Source organism: Hirundo rustica, chromosome 13 (assembly GCF_015227805.2).
Source record: "Hirundo rustica isolate bHirRus1 chromosome 13, bHirRus1.pri.v3, whole genome shotgun sequence".
In the NCBI taxonomy this organism is placed as follows: domain Eukaryota; kingdom Metazoa; phylum Chordata; class Aves; order Passeriformes; family Hirundinidae; genus Hirundo; species Hirundo rustica.
In genome coordinates this window covers 12,214,434-12,239,599 of record NC_053462.1, presented here as the reverse complement: position 1 = coordinate 12,239,599, position 25,166 = coordinate 12,214,434, and the positions used below count along the sequence as shown (strand labels likewise).

Genomic DNA, 25,166 nt, shown 5'->3' with positions numbered 1-25,166 from the left:
AGTTAAACATGCATAGAAAAAATGAAGTTACATTGAAGAAGGAACACAAAATTCTGACAGTTTGATTGATCCTGACTGGAAACATTGTGTTCTTATACTACAAGGACAGTGTGCAGAGGAAACTCACTGTCTTCTTCTGGACTTCCATGACTGTCTAGAGAAGCAGAGAACAATCAGCATTCCACACAAAAATTTATTCCATCCATAAAATCTGCTCTCTGCAATTCTCAGCATCTCTCTTTTTTTAACATAGCACCACACAGTATTTTGGGGCATTATGAATGGCTTATGTACAAAATTAGGGAACTTAAAGTAACTTTGAATATTATTTTACCAAAAAAGAGCTGGCTCCATATAGAGAACTCCTTGACTACATTTTAGACCCCATTCCAATCTTGTATTCGGATAAAGGAAAGAACATACCAAAGTTCTGGACATCAACCTTTTCTTATTAACAGGTACCCCCTTTATTTCAAGACAACGGCAAGGAGCCAAGGAAACAGTCAAAAATTACTACTTACACTAAAATTAATTAAGGCTTTTTTCCCATCACCATTTTTTCCCACCTTACTCTAAGACATCTCCATCAATTTCTTGTTTTGCTCATGGATGAACACAATATTTAAGTACTAAGGACTTTTACCATTACAAGTGTCAAATTCAAGAATGGATCAAGAACTGTCATTATTAGACAGTTCATTTTTAAACCAGAATAATAAAATTATTAAGTATCAAGAAGCTTGTACCTCAAAAATGTTATGAGAAGAAATGGTCCTTACTGTAATAAACAGTCATTCATTCTTGTTTGTATTGATTCTAGAATAAGAATTCACCCCAGACATTTGCTAATTAGAAGCAAATCAACACAATCCTCACTACTATTACCAGTTACACTGTTTTTGGAGGCTTTTGTCCCCAAACACAAATAGTGTATTTTATTGGTCCCAAAGTCATATATGACAATTAGGAAAAAATCCCCAAACATTGATGGATATGACACCTTTGGTTGCTTGCTCTGGAGGTGGGTTGGTATCACAACACTTTCAGCAGTCTTCATAAAGGATTTCATCTATTGGAACATCATTTTCTGTCACAGGCACTGATTCACAAATCTGTTCTCTAAAAGCCAAAGCAATCGTGTAAGGCTTTCCGCAGGGATGTTTCATACATCTTTCAAGATAGGTATCATAATATCCTTTCCCTCTTCCCAATCTGTTGCCTTTTTTGTCAAACCCAAGGCCTGGCATGAAGATAAGGTCAAGACCTCCTGCAGAAAAATGAAATAAGCATTAGTGGATGCCCTGTGGATTTCCTGATGGCTTGAACACAACCACATAACTTCAGACATTTGCAAGAACACAGGCATTGTAAAATGCTTCCCTTTCTTTGATCAGGCGAAAAATACTTTGAATACTAAACCTGTAAATTTACATTTTCATCTTATCAACTGCAAACTAGTTCAGCTGAAAAATAATTAGATCTTTAAAATCTGGATGGGAAAAAAACCCCTGCATTTTAACAAATTTATTTTATCATTTTAACCCCACACTTCCAAATACAAATGATTATGACTCTAAATCCAGACAGAGACTGAACTCAGGGAAATTAAATGCAGGAGGAATCAGAAAATCAAATGAACTTCAACATCAGACACAAAAATAGAAAAGGAAAAAAATAATGAAAAGAAGACGTGAAAGAGAGGGGAGACATCTTCTTGACACCACTGTAAGATGCCATGAACCTTCTCTTGACTTTCCCAACCCAAAAAGCCTTGAATACAATATATTCTGAAAGTGGTAATTTGCCCTCTTATATCAAGATGAAGATTTGAAGGCTTGTCCCTTCATGGTGTCAGGTTCCTTTTGTCCCAAAGGATTTTCCTTCTCAGCCTCCAGCAATTTTCAGTGTTCTGGCAGCACACACAAGCATTCTACTTCCCTGCCCTAAATACCCTCCTTCCAGGATTCTTGTGAGATTGCACTTGATCAGAAGACAAAATCAGTTAAAAAACTGAAAGAAGATGCATAAGCTGCTAATCACCTGGACTGGCTGGTGAAACTCCAACAGAAGACCCCACCAACCAGCTCCAGATAAAAAGGCAATGCTTCTTGCTTTGCTCATACTCTGTAAGGGAATGTGGATCAGCCCCATGCCAGGGAGCCAGCTCCAATTTACACATGGCTGCACACTTGTTTCAGGAGCTGATTCTCATCACTGAAGCAGCCTGCCACGAGGAGTGACCACCAGGCACGGAGGCTGCTGCACATCCCTGTCACTTCTGCAAGGCTGGTACGCTCAGTGTGAGCAGTCTTGCACAGACATCCTCCAAACAAATGAGCTGGACTGGCCTGGTGCTGACCCCTGAACCCAGGAACATCCCACTTACTCCTTTCATAATGCTAAGAAAGTCTTTTATTTCTTGCTCCTGTAGCAGACAGACACTTAAGGAGAGAAGGGCAGGGAGTGGAAAGGCAGCACAGACTAAAAGACAGCTGACACAAGCCTGGAAAGGAAGTAAATACAGAGTCTCAGTCCACTGCTTCTGCCTTCTTACAGGCTCAGTGCTTAGCCTTGAGCAGCTTTTCTGTGACTGGGTTCTGCTCCTTCACCAGAGCTTGGACCTGGTCAGGTATTTTTCTGCTTTTTCCATGTCCACACCTAGTCCTTCTTGCCATTTTGGGCTGAGTTGCTTTTACTACATCTGAGGGATGATGCCCACCATTGAAGGAGATGTGTGGAATCATGTATTGGAGAAGCCAGCGCAAAGCAGAGTTTTTTCAGTTAGAGGGAATCCCATCTGAGATCACATATCAATTCCAAACTCTGCCAGGAAGAACATGTTAACAGTTCACACAAGACCAACTCATTTGCACACACTTCCCAGGCTTCTGGAGATTTCCTTCCACTCTTCATTGTTCAGAGAAGAGTCACTGACATGAACGCTCATGCATCATGATCTGATGTCTTAATTAGAACACTGATATAAAATATGCAAGGCAACAAGTGCAAAATGCTTAGAGAACATCAATCTTGCAAATCCAGCATGGCACAGCCAAGAAGCACAGCCTTTATAAGGAGGTCAGGGGAGTAAGGGGAGAGAATTAGCCAAAGGACAGACCACAGAGTAATACTGGTTGGATTAAAAAGGAGTCAGGGTGTTTTACCACACTGCAGTCAACTTTTGACTCACAGGACAATGAAATGAGTGAAATAGCAAACACCAAACAAAAAGAGACCCAAAGGCAGAAGTATGGTCTCCCTGAAAAGAGATGCCGTTTTCATGGTACCACCATGTACATCATACTGGACATAACTATGTTACATCCCCTCAGTTTGCTCTTGTCAATTGTCAGGCCTATGGACTAGGACCTAGAAACCACCTCCCTTGTTAGCAAGGCCAGGAATAGATTCTGCAGGTCAAATCCTCTCCAAGTTACTCCTTCTTATCCTCTCCACACCCTGCATTACATCTGCCTTGTGTAGGTACTCAGGTGGCCCAGAAACCAGTAAGTACCAATCAGTCACGATGCACAGAACTAAACACACTCTGTCTCACAGTCTGTTTCAGCCGTTTTCACTCCAGGTGCCTCTCAAGACAAAAAGCAGGAAACATTTGCAGTCTGCTGCTAGCAGGAAGAATGCACACAGGGGGCAAATCTGCAGAGCAAAAAGGTGCCATTTCTCCTTACATTTGTGTTAGAGACACGAAGAAGACAATTCAGGGGAAACACTAGGGAAAGAGGGAAAAGGCAAAAACAGTGAAGGGAAGAAATATATTTTCTGTGGAATTTAACTGATAGCATCAGGCACCTCAACTGAATTTAGATGTATTAAAGCACTGCTTTCCTCTGGGTTCTCTGGAGAAACAGGGACTCTTTTAACAAGTTGGCTCCTCTATAATCATGGGAGTTTTATGCTGAAGAACTCAAACAAGCTTATGCAAATTCAACATGAAAAATTACGCTGTAAATACTGTAACAGTTACCCTTATATTTTTTTTCCGTGGAGCACAACAATGCCGACTGCCTTGCTCTGACTCACAACATGTTCTCTGATATCCACGCAACTCACACGGCACAAGATTTAAGTAAATGTCTTTCAAGACCCTTGGTAGAAAAAAATTACACAACTAACCCTGCAAGAAGCCCAAGGGCAGCTCAAGCAGCATTAGTCAAAATCCTGTATCAGGATCTAGAATGGATGGCAGAGAGCTGCATGGAGTAAATGTTTCCCTGACATGTAACTTGGGGAGCAACAAAACCTCTTGTGGTGTCTGTGGCAGTGTGGGGGAAGAGATGTCACAGGAAGAGAGGTGACACACAGATGAGACCAAGATTGCAGACACTTAAGATTGCAATCAGCACTGAGGGTGCATCAACAGGATGGCAGCTGAGGATAAGAACATGGCCCTTGTGGCAAGGGGTCCTCATGCCCCCCAGCTCTCCCAGCCCTGCAGGATTTCTGTCTGCCACCCAGGACTGCGGCTTGCTCTGTCCTTACATCCTGCTGCCCTTGCTCTTACAGCCCAATGTGTGAAATGGCATCCTAGTCCCTGAGAAGACAGAGCAGGTATTTGAAAATCAAACACCACATCAGGTGTTTTAGTGCCTCATAAAACATGTTGAGAGAAGTCTCACATTTGACATCTGCCCATCTCCTTATAAAGTCCACTGTCTCCAATGTGTCTGTAGGCATTAACTGGTGGTTCTTGCATCGCCAAGGGTCCTGTGATCACACACCAGGAGCCCAGGAAAGCACATCCACAGTCAGGAGTTGTGTTACAGGTAAGCTGTGCTTCTCCTGGAAAACTTGCATGTGGTCTGCAAATCGCCAAAGGCTGAAAACACTGTCTCAAGGAACAACATTTTACTCCAGCTTCTATGCAGAGAATATCCATGGTTCTTGCATCCTTTAATCTACTAGGTATACCAGTAAGCTTAGTAATTATGATGACAGTCACCTAATACTCAGTGTATCTACGGCATAAGCTCTTGTGGCTGCACCTCCTTCAACTGTGCAGTGCCATGCGTGAAATAACACACCCTGACTTATCTATCAGTGTGGGCATACAGCCACACAGGCTTCATTTATACTGCTAAATGCAGCACAGCCAGAAGACAAATTGATTTACAGGATCACAGGTGGTCAATACCTTAACTGTCAGCACAGTGTCTGGCACTACTGGACCAGGTGACACCCATGACTGCTCCAGGGGACAAGACTGCCATGTGCAGTAAAGACAGAAGGGTACAGGTCTGGCTGCCCTAGACAAAAGAAGAGAGGCCAAGTTCTATGTAGTGTGGACAGGACTTATCTGTGTTGTTTGGTGGAGTAGATGCAGTCACAGCTTCTGAACCTGTCCTGTGGGTGTACAGGCACACTCTGTTTGCATTGACTCCCTTACAATGACCTTATGTCACAGAGAAATGAAATGACTGGCCCAAGGACTCAAGAAACGTGGCAAAACTACATTCAAGAGGCAGGTGTGCAAGCTGCACATGCCCAGACTTAGGCAGCAGACCAAAGCATTAGCATCCCCTCTCAGTTTTAAATAAGAATACATGGTTTCGTTTCCTCTAGGCAGCCACAGTGAACCTCAGTTTGGCAGTGCATTTCTCATTACCTTTCATGATGGTATCAGGTTTGATTTGTTCCCCAGGGAAGGATTTTCTCCTTGCACCTCATTACCTCTCTTCTCCTTAATCTGATGTTCCTATTTGAAATGCCAGCCGGCATTTTCAGAAGTGTTCTTGACAATAGTTAATTATAGAAGGGTCCATCAAACTGCACAGATACAGGTCATGTAAAGACTGCTGGGGACATGTTCTGCCCTCAGAAGGAGCAGCCAGCACGGCCTATCTCCTCCCGGGTTCAAAGGGGCTCTGCCAGCCCGTTGTCACCCACTGTGTGGGGTCACTCATCTCCCCCTGCACAGCTTGACAGTCCTAATGGAAGCTGAAACCGAAATACTCTGTCATCCCACCTTCTCATCCCTTGCTGCCACATGCTTTGTGTGCACAGCAAAGCGCCTGGGACCTGTCAAAGTGGGAGCTAGGACTCTTTTGATCCTCTCTCCTCAGAAACACTGACAGAGGATAGGGCAGAGGCTGAGCTGGAGCAACTCCTGAACTCCCGTGTGCCTGCGAAGAATGACAACGTGCTCACACAAACCATGCTCACAGCACAGACGCCATCTGAGCCTACAAAAGGTCAACAGTGATCAGCTCCGTGTCACTGCTGCTGCTTCTCACAGTAGCAGCTGTGGAGTTTGAGCTTCCCCTGAAGGGCAGAAGTTTGTGCATTGCTTACTCCATCACCACAAGGATGGCTGGATCCTCACAATCTAGTACCTCAGGCAAGGATGAGTTTTCCAGTGGTTGGTCTTGTTCCATGCGCACCTCGCTCGTGCTTTGCTCAGATGTAAATGATTATATAAGGTGCAGGAGCAGAAGAACCAGGCCAAGAACAGGAGAGGAATGTTCATGTTGCTATACACACTATAAACAATGTCAGATCTGTGCAAAACCTCTGCTGAGCTCACAAGTAATTGAAAGCTGTTGATTACGAGGAATGAAAGCTTACTTTGGTCCTTTTCTGACCTAGCAAAGACCACAATGGATTAAAAGGCAAACCCTGTTTCAGGAAAACCTTACTTTTCAGAATAAAGAGAGTGCAGTAACCATCTACTGCCCCTGTATCTGCTACCCCAGCAGAGAGGAAAAAAATAACTCAATCACTTGATCCTAATATTTAAGTATCAGTCTTGGTGACATGCAGGGTATGAGCCAATGAATTGGAATAACTCAGAAATTTCTAATTTATGACAGCGTCGTCACTGCAACTTTAATTACTGTCAGCATTAGCATAGTTAGGCCTTTTGGGTGGGTGTTTGCTTTCAATATATACTCTATAGGGCACAGATCACCATCTTCTGTATTTACACAGCACCTGACACTGTGGTCTGAGTTGATCTTGGGGAAAACAACTCCACAAAAATATTTCACTTATATTGCAGCAAAACAAATCCCTTCCCCTTTATGGTTTCTCCTAGAACACCCTGGGTGCCCCAGCACCACTCCTGAGGTTACCAACGCTTACAGTTTCCTTCCAGATAAAAAGGTTTCTGCCCTTTGGAAAAAACCTGCCCTGGGTTTCGAGCACAGCATATCTGCTCTTACACATCCCTTGGTATAAGATCAGAAAGGGAAATGCCAGATCTGTTCACCGCAGACCCGATCCAGACCCTGACGAGATGCATGGTTCCCAAAGGGATGGGATTGCTTCCAGAGGAAACAAACTCTTTTCCCCACAAATCCCTGAAGAAGACAGACACTGTTATATGCCCAAGGAGACTAAAACATTATCCTTTGCTGCAACTCATAAACATTTCAGGAAAATGCATTAATCCAAACCCAATGAGGTGCACATCCAGTAACACTGAGGACTGCAGACATAAACAGCAACATTGCTTGCCTTGACCCCAGCCAGTCTGCTAAAAAGCAGTCTGCTTAAATCCCTTAAAAAGAAAGGAAACTTTTAACTGATAATTCTTATTTGCTAACATGATACATTGTCAGAAGCTCAGTGTGACTTCTCGTCTCCATGGAAACCCAAGTCACAACATGAAGGACCACATCCTCAGTTGCTCTAAATGGACATTGCCCCATTGAACTCCTCTCTGCACCCACCTTCAGAACTAGATAACACCCCCCCCTCCCCCCCCATTACTGACATGAGTTTGAGAAGAATGAATTCTTTTCTCTTGTAGGTATGTGGTGTTGGTTGTTCCTAAAAAAACTCTCCTTGAGTGCTCACTCTGTAGCCTCCTTAAGATCCCAAACAGATACCTAACAGGACTAAAAGTTGTGTTTCATATTAGAGTAAAAAAACAGCTCATTTTAAACAGTCAGTAGCTTTTCCTCCAGGTGTTTCCCCTGTGAGAACATCTTTAATTATGCACTACCACATCACTTCAGCAGGACATACTGTTTTCTACCTATTCACTGACACCTGTCATCACAGAATCACAGAGTACTCTGAGTTGGAAAGGACTCATCAGGATTATTGAACCCAACTCTTAAATGAGCAGCCCACACAGGGATTGAGTGCACAACCTTGGCATCACAGTCACCATGCTCTGACCAACTGAGCTCATCTCAGGGTGTTGCTTCACAAGGAGCTTGAGAGATACTCACTTCAACCCAGCATAGGAATCAAAAGTCGAAGTATCACATCCAGATCTCACAGGCTCCATCCATGGCCTCCTGCGATGGGACACACCCATTAGGTGCTGAAAGCCTCCTTCAGGGAGAAATGCTCTTAACATCAGGGGTAATTGCTTTATTTTCATTCTTGTGTATGGGAATCGCAGGCACTGGGAAGGTTTTGTCTCCTTTTGTCCCCTAAAGAAGATTTTGCACACCCATAACCCACCTTTTACAGCCAAAAAGATGCCAAGCAGACTATCTCCTCTGCACTCCCGGCGCCCCAGCTGCTGGCATGACAGAGACAGCTTCTGTTATTACTTCAATAAAATATTTTGCAGAAAATAGAACCATCAGCAGAATCTACAAACAAGCGCTGAGCAACTCAGCGTTTATCTGTCTACTCATCCATGTCAGTGCTTTGTGTCAGCATGAAACATTGGTCTTCACAGTTCACACTTGCCCTGCTGAACTACAGCATAATAAAATATTTATCCGCCTCCCTGAGAAGCTACATGATAGCCATCAGTCATAAAGGTTTAAAACAACTGAGTGGCAGCCACTCGCCCGTTATTAAACCTCAAAAACACATAATGAACCTGCTTGATCAGCTCCTCTGCTACTGAGCTGTGCTCAAGTAAATACCTCTGATTTTGAACTAGTTTAAACCAAAATCTTGCAGGTTTAGTGCCAATGCATCTGAAAAGCGAAGTTCACAGCACAACATCAGCTGGAGTTTGTCAGCTCTGCTCAAACAAACCTATCCTGCTCCACAGACAAATATCCTTTCATGTTTCACTAAAGAAGCTACTCTACAAGGCTCAGACTTGTATTTCTGGCTGGTTTCACAATGTGTGAGGCTATAACCATCACACTCATTTCCCCTGAGGTTTAACTTACAGTAAGATGGGGACTGGAGTCTCATTTTCAGAGTTCCACCTAAAAGAAAATTTGAAAGGTATTTTTCTATTTCGCTATTATTCATCGAGCCTGCGTAAGCTCTGTAAATAAAACATGATCACTCAATGCCACCCACAAAATGTCTGGTTTTGCAAATTCAGAGTAAAGGAAAAAATAGCTTAGGACTTTTCAGTTATCAGTCTGTGAAAAATTACTTAATCAGTTTCTGATATTCATATATGTGAGCACTGATTGGTAAAACATGGGCAATCAAAACTGTTTGGTTCCAAGGCTTGCACCTGGATTCTCCCATGATTTTAAACCACTAAAATACTCTGAAACTAGATGTACCAAGGAGCAATTCCAAAGAGAGGAGAAATGGCATTAGAGCCACTTTACAACACATCAACATATCTTGTTAAATCAGCAAATGCTGACTGCAAATCTGCTTCTTTAGAGAAACTCACAAGGCATTGATGCTTGAACTGTTTATGTGGGGATACTGCTGCAGCCTAAAATACAGGGATCTTCGTGTATCTTCATGTGTTTTTATGGGAATTTCTTTATGGTCTTATCAGCTACACTTCCATGGTGTTTTTGCCTGAGCATTCATTTAAATACTCCCACTGGATACACGTGCATGTCATCACTCTTGGTCCTCTTTTGCATACGTCTGTCTGGGTATTTTTAAGTCAAAGTAAGACAGAGGTGAATCATCTGGGATTTTCTCAATAGTTTCTGCATCACTATCAATATTTCCAATACCCTTTGACTCACTCAGCAGATAGTCTATCGTAAACTACGCAGAATTGCTCATGAAATATAAACAGGTAAGACAACAACTTCCAAGTCAGTGCATAAACCTGGCTCCTGTAAGCAGTGACACCACTTGATGGGAATATCAGGCTGCTTACAGGCAGGGTTTACTGTACATGCAGAGTTAGCTGGCTGGGAGGTGATGGCACCTTCACAGTTGCTGCAAATGTGTTAACACCACAACAGCTGAGAAATCCTGCTTCTTCCATGACAAGATTTTCTTTTATCTTTTTAAGCTTGCACAGTTTAAAAAATCTGGTTCTCCCTGGAATCCTATCCCTCCCTCACTTCAATCCCTTACTTCTATGGGAAATTAGGCTGGAGCATTTGTTCTCCTGTGTGTGTGTGAGTGCAATGCCTGGATGAGATTTTAATTATAGTAAAACAGCTGAAATGACACCAATGCTCCATGGCAAATGTATGGAATGCTGACACCTGCCGGCAAAAGGCTTCATGTCACTCCTGGACAGGAATCTGCCCTTATCTACATCCCAAAAACTCATTCCCATCTCACACGCAAAACAGCCAGCCCAAGGAGAGACTGAGTTCAGCATGACACCAAACATGAAGATCTAGAGCTATCCTTACAGCAGCATGAATCTCCTGCTCCCTGAAAGCCAGTATCTCTGGGCCAGTCCAAGGAGCTTCCCACCATCCAGGGGAAAAACTGTGTATTTTGAATCTCAGCAAAACCAGCAGGGATTAGCTGTGCCAGAAAAACAAATCTTTTGTAGCTGAAAAAGTGCTGACCTGATTTAATAGCCCACTAAGCTGGCAGAATACCAATCCCAGGAAAAAGAATGGAAAAAAGTTACAAATCTCTGCCAGATTCATGAGCTGAATCTGCTCGGCAGCAAGTACTAGAGATGGTACCTGGGATGAGAGGATGAGGGGAGCACAGAGCTGGGCACAAGGAAAAGGCAGCAGGACTGTCCCCTCTGGCACCAGGCAGCTGCAAAGGAGGGCTCAGCTGTCTCACCAAACATCTTTGACCCACATTCCCCTCACAGGTGGGCAGCAGGGAAAAGCTTCCTCTCCTGGTCCCCAGATTGTGTGCAAAAAGGCATGGAGATGAGCTTGGGTCTTCCTTTCCAAAACATGAAAATAAAGGGAGACAAAGATGTCTGGATTAATTACTGCAGCCAGAGATACTTGCACATTGGCTTCTCCCCTGCATGAGTTGTACAGACTCCTGCCACACTCCAAAAATGAATTTCACCTCTTATCTGCCTTTCAAAGACTCCTGTCTCTAGGAAACTGTATGAAAAAAATGACAATACTACTGTTCACACTCGCTGGAGCAAAATTAGCCCTCTTTGAAACAAAACCCTCGAGAGTCACTTGCAGTGACTTCAAGGCTCTTGCCCATGTTGCTTTCACTTCTCTTCAGACTTAAATTGATTACAGCAGAAGTAATCTTTTCAGTTGTTTTGATGAGTTTCCTGCAAGAAGGCAAACGTGGATGTGACACTTAAGATGATTACAAGGAAAAACACTTCTTTAAAGCCTTAATGAACTTAAGGAAAGGAAAAAATTATAGTGTTCCAGAGCTCTCAGCCTTTCAGGTTCACTGCAGGACACCCTGGCATGGATGGCATTAAAATTAAACCACACGGTGCTTGTGGCTTAGTCTGCACAAGGGAAATGCAGGACATAAGGACACCAAAGTGATTTACAAAGCAACACCATATAACAACACAAACTTTGCATTTCAGAGCACTTTTTCAAAAGCCTTTTAAAAGAAATCGTTGTAACTGTGTCATACTTGTTTCTGAACTGAAGCACTGGGAGAAACTCAGCTACAAGTTTCTGCCTTCACTTAGCAAATTAAGTGTTGAGTGTTGAGCTGCCTCAGAGAGTTCTGGAAGCTGGTGCAGACCTCAAGGGAAGGGCTGAGACCAGCTCCAGGGGAGAGTAACCCCAGCACTGGGATGGAGTCACACATCTTTCAGCTGAACGTTGGGATGCAGAAAAACCCAGAGGGAAACTTGCTATCACTTGAAATATTTTCTCTCCAAGAACATATTTTCCTATCTCTACCTACTAAGAACAAGGTAGATGGAATAATATAAATTTTATAGATTTTTACTAGTGGAACAGACCCATTTGTAATGATGTGTCATTGGGGAACACTGGAGTGGAAACCAGTAAGAGATCTGTCCAGTGAGCTGATTTGAAGAGCAGTGTTATGGCATATACAGAAAGAATTAACATCTCCAGTACCACTACATGTATTTCACAGTATTTCTTTACCTGGGAATAAAATTTTCTCCCAGGCATCTTTTCTTCCAGAATAACATCGGAGAGATTGCAAAGGCTGAAAGAGCAATGGCTGGAACTCCTACAGAAAAGCTTCTCTCCAAGAAAAATAAAACAGTCAAAGTTTGATAGAAAAGAACACAATAGATATAGTACAGGTTTAACTAAACAATGAATAATAAAAAGAATGTAACTCAAACATTCTCATTTACTTCTCATCATAGAAAAATGAAGTATCCCTTGAACTGAAAGCAGCAAATTTAAAATGAATACAAGGAACATAATATTTCACATGTCACAGGAGTATAATATAATATTAACATAATAAGGAACATAATATTTCACATTACAACTAACTAACCAGTACAGCTCACAGCTGTCAGAAGGCAGCAGAGCCAAGGGCTTAATACAAATAAAATTAGATGCTTAGAGGAATGTTCCAAATGCCTGCTGGAAAGAGAAACCAGAACCTGTTTGTAAGGCAATAATCTGGGGACTGCAGTTGCAGAGGTAGGAAGATCCTTCAGTTATTGCTACACAGCTACAAGTTGTGAGATTTCCTGGCTCTTGTAAAACATGTGATGCTGTGTTGCATGTCCAGATCCTGCACTGTGAGGGGAAGAATCCTCTCTCCACAGCAAGATTCATGATCAGAATGTTAATGCCTCATTTGCACTGAGTTTTGCTCTTCTTTTGCATAGCAAAAATACTATGGATCATTGTCTCCAAACAGAAGTTCATTCCAAACTTTAAATCATTTCATTAAAAAATAAATTACATTAGCAGCTAAGCCTTGATTTTCAATTTTGTATTGTGCCACGCTCTCAGGTTTTCTTTTTATGACCAGTGTAAAAAGATTTTAAATTATAATCTATCCCTTGACATATTTTGTACTGCAAGTTTTAATCAAGTCTCCCAGAGGAAAAGAAATCTAATAGTACCTTCAATCACTTTACAGTCTTGTTTGGGATATTTATTTTTGGGTTTTTTTTTTTCCTAAGCAGAAACATTTAACATCTCTGCTTTTCATGTGCCCATATTTCATTTATTCCAGATACATTCCTATCTGCATATAGCTCATTTAAATATTCCAAGTTACCTCTGAGCATTATTTACTGCATATCTTTTTTTCAGAATGATTAGCATCATTTTGTACGGTCCCATTACGCCTTCATGGACAGCCGTACAACATCTAATGCAGCTGAAGCAGGATATTAGACCTTCCCTATGCTTCAAGCCACATTTTCTACTCACAAGTGTTTTTTATTTCTAAACTCTAATGTGCCTCATCTTTCAAAATCCTGTCACTTCTGGTGCATTATTTTTGGGGGGTGGGGGAGGAACCCATTACCCTTTTTTAAAATCCCATCTTATTTTGCAGTTCTAAGTCAAACTTATTCCTCTTAAGACTGTGCTGCCATCAATTCAGTCACACTTCTGAAGAACTGTGCTAAAATTTGGAATAACTAAGAATACTGATGGCATCACAAGGCCATCAGTCCTGGCAGCAAATGCAGAATCTTTGAATGCATGAATAAATAGCAGGAATTTAAAGACAGGTGAAAAAGCGTTTCTGCAGACAAAAATGCTTCTGCAGGGCAAATCCCGATGGCAAAGTTTCAAACAGGGTTAATGGTCATTCAGGAATAATTTCAAACTACTCGAGGTTGGAACTCCAGCCTTGAGGTAGCCAACAGTTTCCTTGCAAGAGATCATATTCCCTGGCATAAACAGCCCCTATAAACCAAATACCACCACACAGGTAAGATGTCCCTGTCTGTTTCTGCTACCAGCAGGTTGTTCTAATTTATGCTACAGAAAGTCTCAAAGTGTTCTGGGAAGTTAAAAGGGCAGAAAGATAAAATTACCTTAACCTTAAAAGCTAACACTCAAAAGGTTATGTGAAAACAAAGCTGCAAGGAGTTGCTGCTAGACATACGTTACTATTTCCTTATTTTATTTCAAATTTAGATATTTTCTTTTTATTCATGGTAATTTTTCACCATTATTGAAAGCAGGGATTATCTAGTTAATATTTCACTAATTATCATGAAGTTACAACACAAATGCTGTGATCAGTAGGCCACAGAAGTTTTCAGTGCTGAAAATGCCAGAAGTCTCCAAGCTAAATTACAAAATACAACTCAAGTTCTTAATATGTTAATTTCTTAAAGCAAAAATGCATTATGCTCTAGCTGAGTAGCAGCAGGTTATTCAGCATTCCCCATTACATAGAAGATGATATTTTGTCAAATGCTGACATTTTTCAGCTTGGCTACTTATGCCAAACTGAGGTGGGGGTGGGGGGGGGGTAACGTTTGTTTTATTCCTGGAAAATGGTTCACTGGTTTCCAAGATCAGAGCTAGTTAAAAAAAAAAAAAAAAAAATATATATATATATATAGGAGAGAAGCTCTGTTGCTTCATGCCTTGTGACAAGAACTTGAAATCTTGCTTGTAGTACCCTCACTGGTGATGATGCGGCTTTAGCCCTGTTCAAAGCCATTTGAGCCAGGCTTATGCAGTGCTCCTAATGTTTGCAAAACTGCCATTGGCACAGGCTTAGGAGAGATGTGTCAGGGTGAGCTCTGGGGCTCTCTGAAGATGCCCCTCTCCCTGTACCACCACTGGAGTCACATCTGCATGGATGGCACCATGACTCTCTCTAGGAACCTGTGCCACAGGGGACGTTCCCTGTGGACCTGGCTCCTCATTCTCTCCTCCCCACACACATGGCACTGGCCCAGCCACATGGTAAACTGAATCCACTCTTCTGGGTTCAAAAACTCCCAAAGAAAACAGAGAGGGGAAAGGCGGGAAATAATCTTCACCCCGAGCAGCAGGATGATCCAGCTTACCAGAGAGGCAGGAATAGGCTGAAAACACAAGGAAGGTAAACTCCTTAAGCTGGTATTGGTGCAGAGCTGGAGCACATGGAGCTGCAGGCTCAGCTCCTCCTGCCAGACCCATCTCAGCTGTGAGGACTCTGAAGGACTTTCATTTCACTGGCTGCTCCTACTCCTGCTGCCTGGGGCAAGACCAGGAACTGAAACATGGAAGGAAATGATGACTGAAGTTTCACTGAGACTTTTTTTGGCATAACACCCATTTTCACAACCCCTCACCATCAGCTTCCTACCAACCCTTCAGTAGCATCAGTCCAAACCTGTGTGGTGGTTCTGAGAAAGACTTCTTCCAGTGCTGGCTTGCTCCTAACCAAGACTGGTTTCCCAGTATAGGTCCCAACCTGGCTGCAGAGCCATGTGCACTGGCACAGGACATGAGGGGTGGGGACTAAGGGGAGGAGAAATGGCAGCAGCTTATTTAATCAGGTACTGCCCAAAAGAAACAATCAAAAAACTCTGTCTCTTGTACTATTGAGTAAAAAAAAGTACTATTAAAAAGTGAAGTTTTTCTAAGCCAAGGAAAAAGAGAAAGAAGCCAGCACAGCGGGGAAGGAAATGAGTAAAGTGGGACAAGAGAATCTTGTATGTCTGGAAGCAGACAAGTGAAAGAAGACAAAACACAGGATCTCCTCTCTTTTGGCAGGGATGAGCTATTTATGCTGGCCCAGCTGGGCCAGGCTGGGACAGCCTGGGTCTGAGAGCAGGAGACAGTGGGGAATACAGTGAGAAAGGCCAGAGAAGGACACTTGTGGAGAGAGTTTCAGAGAGGCCGGGCAAAAAGCAGAAAGATGGAAAGGGACATTATGGTTGCAGAGAAATTAAACCTTGGAAAAGGAGGTCTAGTCAAAGGCTGAGACAAATCTGAGAAATCATTGTTTGAAGGGAACAGAGAAGAAAACTTAATGTTGGAAAAACAAGCAGAAGAGTCTGTATTCACTGGGGGCAGCTCCCCTGCACAACTCAGGCTGCAACAGAATCCTGAGCCTCTGCTGCTTCTCCATCAGTAAATACCACTTAATACCTTTAAGTCACTGGATGGTCTAGTGAGGAAGAGCCCATACAGAAATGAAGATCCCCATCTCCATCCTGAGGTTTGAATAATGCACAGTAAAAGGGGCCTGGAGCTCTAACCTGAGCAGGGAGTAAGCAAACAACTGAGCAGATACTTGTAAATAGCAATCATTAACAGCAAGCAGTGTTCATCTTCTGTCTCTTTGAAAGAGCCCAGACCATTTCATCTGTGTTCATCTTTCAGGGAGTTCACACCTGAGAGACAAGGGCCGAGTAATAATGTACTGTGACACCAGGGCAGAATTGACAGTGATTAAGAGGCTGAATTAAGTCTGTACGCATAATCCCATTTCTTGCATTTCTTAGAAAAGCACATCCCAATCCATTAGTTAGAAGATTCAGAGCCGTAATTTCTAATAACACTTCATTTTTTGGCCAAGAAAAATATTTAGGCCAAACCCCCTCTCTCCATCATGCAGGTGAATGTTGGAAAAACTGTTTTTAATTTACTGCACACCTTCAGCTACCAGTCAGTAGTTCAGTTATAAACAGTTAAGCATATTTGCTCAGGTCCAAGCCTTCCAGCTGAGATCCCTGGCCAGGTGCCTCCCTTCAAAGCAGTCTCCAAGAATTTTACCATATGGAAACACTCAACCTAGTCTTTTTTTTTTTTTTTTTTTTTTTTGTGTCCCAGTAAGGATAATCTCTTTTTCAGAGGAATAACTTAGCCTTTCCCTCATAGCTCTCAGTGCAAGAATAAGTAATAATGAATAACATTACAAATGAGGAAACCCATGTCCAGAATCACAACACCTCCCTAAACCACACTGAAAATGAAGCTGCTGGCAAAGTGTTCTTTAAACTTCTGTAGGAGTAGTGATAAAAAGCAAACAGGGCGTACAGTTTTATCTGATTTATTCCTTCCAAAGTTGTGCAAGGTTTCTACACTTCTGTAAACAAATACTGCAACCTGCCTGGACTTTCATCAGCAGTATTACCTTGGGTAAAACCCAATACCAGTGCACATTTACGGCTCTGATGGACAAGGATAAAAATGGGAATTGATAGCTATTAGGAAAATGCACCACTAGCTTGCCCAGAAGTTGTTGAAGTCTTTTCAATAGATATAGCTGGAAGTGAACCAGGTCATGCACCTACACACACCCTACTCCAAAATATATGACCTTCTTCCACCTTTGTTCTTTCTGTTATTGTGTCCATTTAGCTTAAAGAAACCAACTTTTCACATGCCAGTGAGTCACCCAGACATGATAGAGAAGATCAGACTTTCTCCTACCACAAAAGCAGTGATCTTTGTTTATGCCAACACGGTGTGATGTGAGTACTACCAAGATGAAAAGAGGTAAACCCTGGTCCACCAGAAAAGAGGATCATCTTCAAAAGGAGTGGCTCGTGTCTATTCAACGCTGCCCATGAGAGCTGCCAAAAACTGCAAAACTATGCAAAAAATTATACCCAGTCTTACATTTGAGCTATTCTTAACAGTTACCATGCCTGAACTTTTAAGGACAGTGTGGATTTAAGCTTTTTGCCATGCAAAAGGAATGCACTCAGAAATGATGTGGCTTATTTATGTACCTACAGGCTATTTCTTGGAAATTACAAAATAATTTATGCCAGCCACGGGAACATGACTAATGTGACACCATGTTATCTCCTTATAACAATGTAAATGCCTCAGATCACCCAAGTATTTGATAACATCTCTGAGATAAACATGCCATCCATTTCAACAATGGAGGATCGATGCAGTAGCAAGGCAATCTGCATTCTTGCAAATGTACTAAAGTTCAAAAAATATAATAGGTGACCAAAAATATAGCAAAAGCAATATAAAGACATATTGAGATGAAGTGTGTGTTTCTGTGGGGACAGATTAGGAATGTGTGTCTTATGCTGCAACAGTGGAAAAACACTAAACTTACTCCGTAATTTACAAAAACTGTTCTAGGATAAAGGACCAAGGTCTGACTTGCAATCCAAATGGCATTATTCAAAAATTACTGTACAAACAGTACAAAGAGACTAATATTGAGTTTCAGGCAGAATGAATCTGACACAGACACACATCAGTTCTTATAACTGGTGTCTTGGCACCTCTCTGTAGAAAACAGTAGCTCTTCTTGCTCTCTATCCATAGCCTGGTGCAGAGAAGGAAGCAGCAGCTCCAGAACTAGCCAGTACCAATGTGTGTTCCTGCCTTCCCCATCTTTCACTGTCTGGCACCCAAGTACATCTCAGTGCACTCCGTACCTGGAAGTCCTTGCTCCCATCGTAGTTCAAATTATGTGTTTACTTTGTGATGTCTGCAACAGACTTGTTAAATTCAATTAACAGCAGCTCATCAGTAGTACAAAAGCTTGTCGAGAGTGCCTGAACTAAGTTCAGTCAATAGAACTCTGGATTTTGTTTTAGGTTACCTTCAAAAGTCCCTAAATCCCACCAATATACACAATTTTTTGACAAATGTTAGAAAAAATATGAACAGTGCTAAATATTAAATGTAAAGAAGATGATTGTATGAGGCAGTGAAATCCCTTTCTAGCTAAAATGTAGACACAGAAAGGATTCTGAATTACAGAAGAGGTAATGACTGAAAATAAAAGAGAAAAAAAAACATGGTTAAGCATTCTGGGAAAGTACATTGGCATCCCAAAGCAAATACAAGCCCAAGTTCAATCAAACAGAGTCATACAAACGTTATGTTCCTTTATCAAGCACTAAAAAGCTGGCAAGTGTGTGAGAAGTGGAGGCTGTCTGCATGGTGAATTTCAACCTGGAGAAAACATTCCCAGGCTGAGGTTTCAAGCACAAGCTCAACATGAGTTTTCCATTAATATGATTAAACATTCTGCAGATGTTTGGGGAAGACATTAAAGTGTTTACAAAAAGAATGCAAATAATGAACGCAAAGACACAAAAAGTAAACTTGTTTACAAGTAGGAGCTGGGGAATTTTAGGTTAACGAGAGGTTATTTGGGGATCAAAACACAAATACACAAGTTTGATCTTAATGAACTTGTACAATCTCAACACTATGAAGAATCCAGCGTCTGAGACGGCATTGTAAGATCAAAATAAAAATATTAGAGAATAATGCTGGAAAAGACTGTAATATTCATGCAGGCCTACAAGCAAGTCCTTTTCTTTTCAGTCTAAGGCCTCAGTCCAGAGAACTGTTCTACAAGGGCAGGCTCCACATTAGCACTGTGATTCATCCATGCAACATAATTCACAGGATCAAAGATTTCAGAAAATTCTCAGTCTATGGGCATCGCCTGAGAAGCTCCCAACCTTTCAGGCAGCACAGACCAAAGTTCTCAGAGTACACTCTAAACCTGGAGCCCCGTGTTTCAGTGGTAGCTTAAGCTACCCCCAACTAGCCCCTCTCTCCTTTACAAGCCTCTATACCATGCTGGCTGAGATTGTGCTGAGGATGTTCATGGATCAGAGCAAGAAGATGATTTATGTGGAGGGTTGAGTTTTCTTTCAGTTGGATCAGTGCACTCTTGTCCCGACTCTGCTGGCGTGTCACAGGGTAGAGAAAAACAGGCAAGAGAAAGGAGCATCTCTTTACAAGGTATAAAACCAAGGTGTAACATTTCATTTTATTCTTGCTATCAGACTATTTCCTACTGATCTCTGGGCTATTTCTGCTCAACAATCCCGTGATGCAGCAAGAAAATACTCACCACCAGCAAGAGCTTCCTCTCTTGCAGTGTCATCATCACTGGGCTGAAGAATATTCCAGGATGTCAAATCAAGTGAAGAAATGTCTTCAGCTGATGATAACTTCAGCATGTCCATGTGATTGCTCTGAGGTTTGTAACGGGGGATGAAACACTCTTTGCCTTGCTTAAAAATGTCCTTAATAATTTCTTCTGTCTGGACTTCATCTGGCATGCTCAGGAAGATTGCAATTCTTTTGGATTCTTGGTACTTGGGATGGGCAATCACCTACATGGGAAATGGACGTGATCGGTTTAGGAAAGTTTTTGGAGAGATCAACTTACTTTAATTTAACACAAAACTGGAGCACAATATTCATTTAAAAGGGTAGAGATACAAACTTTGATGCATCATAAAGAGAATAAATTTACTTTGTTGCCTATTCCAACATTTCTACCATCAGCAAAATCAAAATAGGCAAGTTTTTTAAACACTGCAAGGTTCGGGCCAGCAAGGTTTGGGCCAGCAAAAAACAATTTTGCAGACAATCTTCCAATCCCCTAAAGATCTGTGCCATACAGTGCAGACTTCCTCAAATGCCCAACATCACTGCAGAATGATCCAGCAGACCAGAACTGCCAGCTTATGCAAGCCATGAGGGTTTAGCATTCCTTTTCTCCCATCCTTTTTACAGGCTGCACCTTCCATTGGGGCCTAGATGGAACAGGAAGAACCTCAATAATAACTCAAAAGAAAATCAGCACCAGAGCAGACGAGTGTGGAGCACAAAGCCTTCCAAGACCAGGCCCCTCTTTTTTTTGTTACCCTGAATGTCTTCCCTCCAGCAAGATGAGATATATGACTTCAAACATCGCCGGATTCTAACAGGTGATCTTATTACTGCACATTTTTCAGAGCTTGAAGGAAAGATGGCCTTGCCATTTTTTGCTTTTCATGAGACTCTGTGCTGGGCTTATAAAAGGCTGAGTATAAGAAGGAAAATAAAAAATGCTTATATGGTGAAAAAGCGTTAGCAGACTCATACCTCACCTGTCTCTGCCCATTCCAGACTGAATTCCACATTAAAATTTGAAAGGAGGCTTTTAAAAGCTTGTCTTCCCGTTCTCTCGCAGCTTATATATTTTGTCACTTACATCTGGACAAAGCAGATATAAATGTGTCCCTAATCATTTAAATGAGATTTATTCTGCACACTTACAAAAATCTGTTAGAAATATCAGATAATTGAGAAACTGTCTAATATCTACAGAAGAGAGATCACCAAATCTCCTGCTCAGTGTTTGTATAACTGCAGGGTAACTCACTCTTCTGAGCTTTAGCCTTTGCTCTGGCCTTGTTTTGAGATGCAAATGCCCATATCTGAGTCATTATATGGCTCCCACTACATTCTTTATTTTCTTTCCATCCCAGCAGTTAAAAACCCAGGTGAAATATTCAGAAGATGGATATAATTTTGTGAGGAAAAAAAAAAGAAACACTCCAGACTAAGTGATGGTGTATGTGTTGCTTGGCCACAGAAACATCTTAACGATTCAAACCCATATTTTATCTCTTTTTCTATCTGCCCAACCCTACGCATGGATTTTTCCACAGGATTAAGGTCTTAAAAGAACAGAATGTGCATAGTAGCTTTTGCTGCAAAAAGCAGACTATTTAGTCAAACTGTAGACTCCAGAAAATGGCTGTGGGTCATGTTGAGGGCCTCCAGAGCCAAAACTTCTCATGGGTTTGGTGAAGAGAGAAACTGAGACGCTGAGACACTTTCAGACAAGGGCTGTGTGCTGTGGGCACCACACAGGTCCCATCCGCTCGGAGGTATCCAGTGACACATTAATTAGGCTGTATAGGAACAAAAATGAGGTTGAAGATGTTAACCCACGTGTGAGAAGGAAGACATAATTTCAGATGTTCTCAGAATTGTGTAGATGCTCCTGCTATGACTCGGAGCAGTTTCTGAGAAGACTAAAAGAATTTCCACGCTTCACAAATATTATCTGCCCTTTGTTCACCAGCTGATGGCAATTCTTGCAGAATCAGAGCATGCAAATAGCATGACTTTAATCATGAACGTAAGCATTAAAAAAGAATAATCATCCAGAAGCTAATTAAATACTGGTGGCTTGGTCGGGCTGTGAAGCTATTTCACTTTGAATTTAAAGATTATTTTGAAATGAGATTTTGCTACTAAAAATATTACTCAGGTGGTATAAAATAAACCTGCTCACTTTTATTAGCGACAAGCACTGATGTATGTTGCAAAGTTACACTTTTGGCTTTATATCATCCCAAATATTTTCTCAGCCTTTTCCAAAATTTCTCCATGCCTGCTGTATTACCCAACCCCATGAGGAAGCCAACTCTACTTTCTGCCACTTGCACAGAGACACTCTGTCTCAAGCAAGCCCAGGATTTTCAGTTTTTGTCAGATTATTAAAACGGCAAGATAACATCAATCTATGTCATATTTCCTGATGCCTTCTTTTAAGCAAAACAAAGGCTGTATCTTTTAGTGTGCTCACTAGAAGAAATGAGTGCTCTGCTGCTGTGTTTATCAGCAGCAGCTAGACAAAGGTTGAGGGCTCCTAAAAATTCATTACTATATGGGCTAGGTGTTTAAAAGTTGGCTCAGGACTCTGAATTTTTTAAGAGGATGCATGCTAGTAGCTGCTAAAATGGAGAGATTTAAGTCTAGGATGCATAATTACTAAAATGCATTATCGTGCAGTAGGACACTGCATATGGATATGTTTTTGAAAAGCATCCCCAATGTAAAAAAGGTTATGTAAGTTTCAGTTAAAACTTTCTACAGCCTAAAGTTTCTGTGCTGCCACAACCCACTCATGAAGTGGCTACACATTAGTAGTAAATGAAGTCTATAAAATGATTTGAGATCCTCTGGCAGGAAAATAACCATATAAATGTAGATCAACTAGAAGTACCCGCTGGTGCTGCAAAAAAAATGAGGACTGTGCTCTATTACATGCAGTGACTGCAAAATAAAATTTTATTATGTTTATTAAAATGATAAAATACATCTATATAAAAACTGTGTAATCCAAACACAAACAGGACATTCCAAAAGTACATACCCATATCACTCTGTGGTAGGATACCAGTTAGACAAACCCTGCTTGATATCTTTGAGTGTAAAAATTATATTAGAAATAAAATTGTGTGGAAGAAACACCGCTGGAAGATACAGAAGGGAGATGACAGCGCGTAAAACAAGAGGCCAAATCAGGCAGTGGCTGGGTTTTGTATGTACGGCCAGAGCCAGGCTGGTGTGAAATATCTGAGATAAACACCCGCCACCACGCCCGAGGAGCCCTGCTTGGGGTGTGTGGCAGTCTGCTCCCACTGCCCCCAAAATCCACGGGGGAAGGATGATCTCCATTCCAGGGCTGAAGTGTGACCACTGCCCCACGGGGGAAGGATGATCTCCATTCCAGGGCTGAAGTGTGACCACTGCCCCACGGGGAAAGGATGATCTCCATTCCAGGGCTGAAGTGTGACCACTGCCCCACGGGGGAAGGATGATCTCCATTCCAGGGCTGAAGTGTGACCACTGCCCCACGGGGGAAGGATGATCTCCATTCCAGGGCTATAGTGTGACCACTGCCCCACGGGGGAAGGATGATCACCATTTCCAGGGCTGAAATGTGACCACTGCCCCACAGGGGAAGGATTATTTCCATTCCAGGGCTGAAGGATGATCACCACCCCACGGGGGAAGGATGATGCCCGTTCCAGGGCTAAAAGATGATCACCATTCCAGGGCTGAAGCTGCGCACCGCCCCACGGGAGCAGTGTCCCCAGCACCCCAGGGGTGAAGGGCGATCACCCGCTTTAGGCGGTGCTGCCGGCAGTTCCTGTCACACCGGCGCCACCAGCCCCGCTCCCCGGCACTGCCGAGGAAGGGAAGACGGAAGGCTCCGAGGCGGAGCTCACCCCCCTCCTCGGCGGAAGGGCCCCTGAGTCACGGTTTCGGTCTCACCGGCTGGGCCTGGAAAGTCCCGGCCGTGCCTCCCGGCCAGCCGAGCCCGGCTCTGGGCCGTGCCCGGGTGTCCGCACCCACCTTGCGCCCCAGCAGGCGGGACTGCCGCTGCTTCTCGGCCGCGCCGAGCGCCCGCAGGCGCTGCCGCAGCTCCTGCCGCAGCTGCCGCTTGGCCGCCCTCAGCGCCGCCGCCATCTCGCCGCCGTTCCCGGCCCGCTCCATGCGCCAGTGCGCCGGGCGGGCCCGCGGCGGAGCCGGGCAGGGCCGCGGGGGCGGCCCGGGACCGCCCGGTCGCTGCTCCGAGCACGGGCGGCACCGGCCCCACGGTGCTGGAGTGTCCCTGTCAACACCAGACACCAGCCGATTTTTTTTTTTTTTTAATCATTATTTTTTTTTCTCTTCTCCCTCTTCCTGGCGCAGATCGCAGAGAATTTCCCCTTCTCTAATTTTGCTGTAGGAAGGGAAAGTACATTTCGGCGGGATGTTTTAGCCCCGTCTGCCAAGCAGTTTCATATCCCTGTGGCATCCGGCGGTGGCCGTGGGCTCTGCGGAGGGTGTGAAGGACAGCGCCGTGCCTGTGGCTCGGATGGTCATCGGTGTCCAGGAGCGCTGCCCACAGGGAAGATGTGCCGGCCACGTCCCAAGGGAGGCCTTTGGGTCCAAAACACCTTTAACTGCCCAGGGAGGTGGTGGAGTCACCGTCCCTGGAAGTGTTTAAGAAATGACTGGATGTGGCACTTAGTGCCATGGTCCACTTGACAAGGTGGTGACTTGTCAGAGGTTGGACTCAATGACCTCAGAGGTTTTTTCCAGCCTAAATGATTCTGTGATTTTAGGCACAGAAAGAGACATTTCTATAAGAGAACAGCTGTTTTCATAAATCTCTTCTGTGTGGCTTTTGATGACATCTCAATTTAGCTGCTGTGTGCGTCCATGAAGTCATCAGCTGTCCCACTGTGCAGCTCTTTGGCCTCACCTTTTGTTCTAGAAGCAGCACTTTGTTCTCCTCTGGCAAATCCAAGGATCCCTTAAACAGTGCCCAGGACCTGGCCATACCTGTTATGTATTGATAACTTCATGACACTTGCATCTACACTATTTTTTAAAACTTAGTTAATAGCCCTGCTGTTTTCAGGTGTTTCACTATGCTTAGAATTGGGTTGGTACACCTTATCACTGCTTTTCTTGCTCTGCACTGAAAAATGGAGGTTTTGTCCTGGTGAAGTTAACCTGGAGCCCACCGGACCATTAATGACCCAGGCTTCTTTTGTTTAAACCCTGCTCTTACCACAAAAGCAACTTCAAAAATTATTTTATCACCTGCATTTTGAAAATACACAGTTGCCCTTTATATTTAAGTAAAAA

At 42.9% G+C, this 25,166-nt stretch overlaps 1 protein-coding gene across 3 annotated transcripts; it reads right to left on the bottom strand.

The window, feature by feature from the left end:
- MTHFS (methenyltetrahydrofolate synthetase) lies at nucleotides 1-24,023 on the bottom strand. Of its 3 annotated transcripts, none has more exons than XM_040077398.2 (4): nucleotides 23,883-24,023; nucleotides 19,810-20,074; nucleotides 1,001-1,267; nucleotides 1-154 (listed from the first exon to the last, which is right to left on the bottom strand). In XM_040077398.2, the coding sequence occupies exons 1-3, from the start codon at nucleotides 24,021-24,023 to the stop codon at nucleotides 1,044-1,046; spliced, it is 630 nt and encodes a 209-aa protein (XP_039933332.1). In that variant the 3' UTR covers nucleotides 1-154; nucleotides 1,001-1,043. The 3 variants fall into 3 exon arrangements, with proteins under 3 accessions (XP_039933332.1, XP_039933333.1, XP_039933331.1); XM_040077399.2 differs by adding an exon at nucleotides 20,837-20,942 and having other exon boundaries at nucleotides 1-1,267; nucleotides 23,883-23,910; XM_040077397.2 differs by having other exon boundaries at nucleotides 1-1,267.
- Between the last annotated feature and the right edge of the window lie 1,143 nt (nucleotides 24,024-25,166).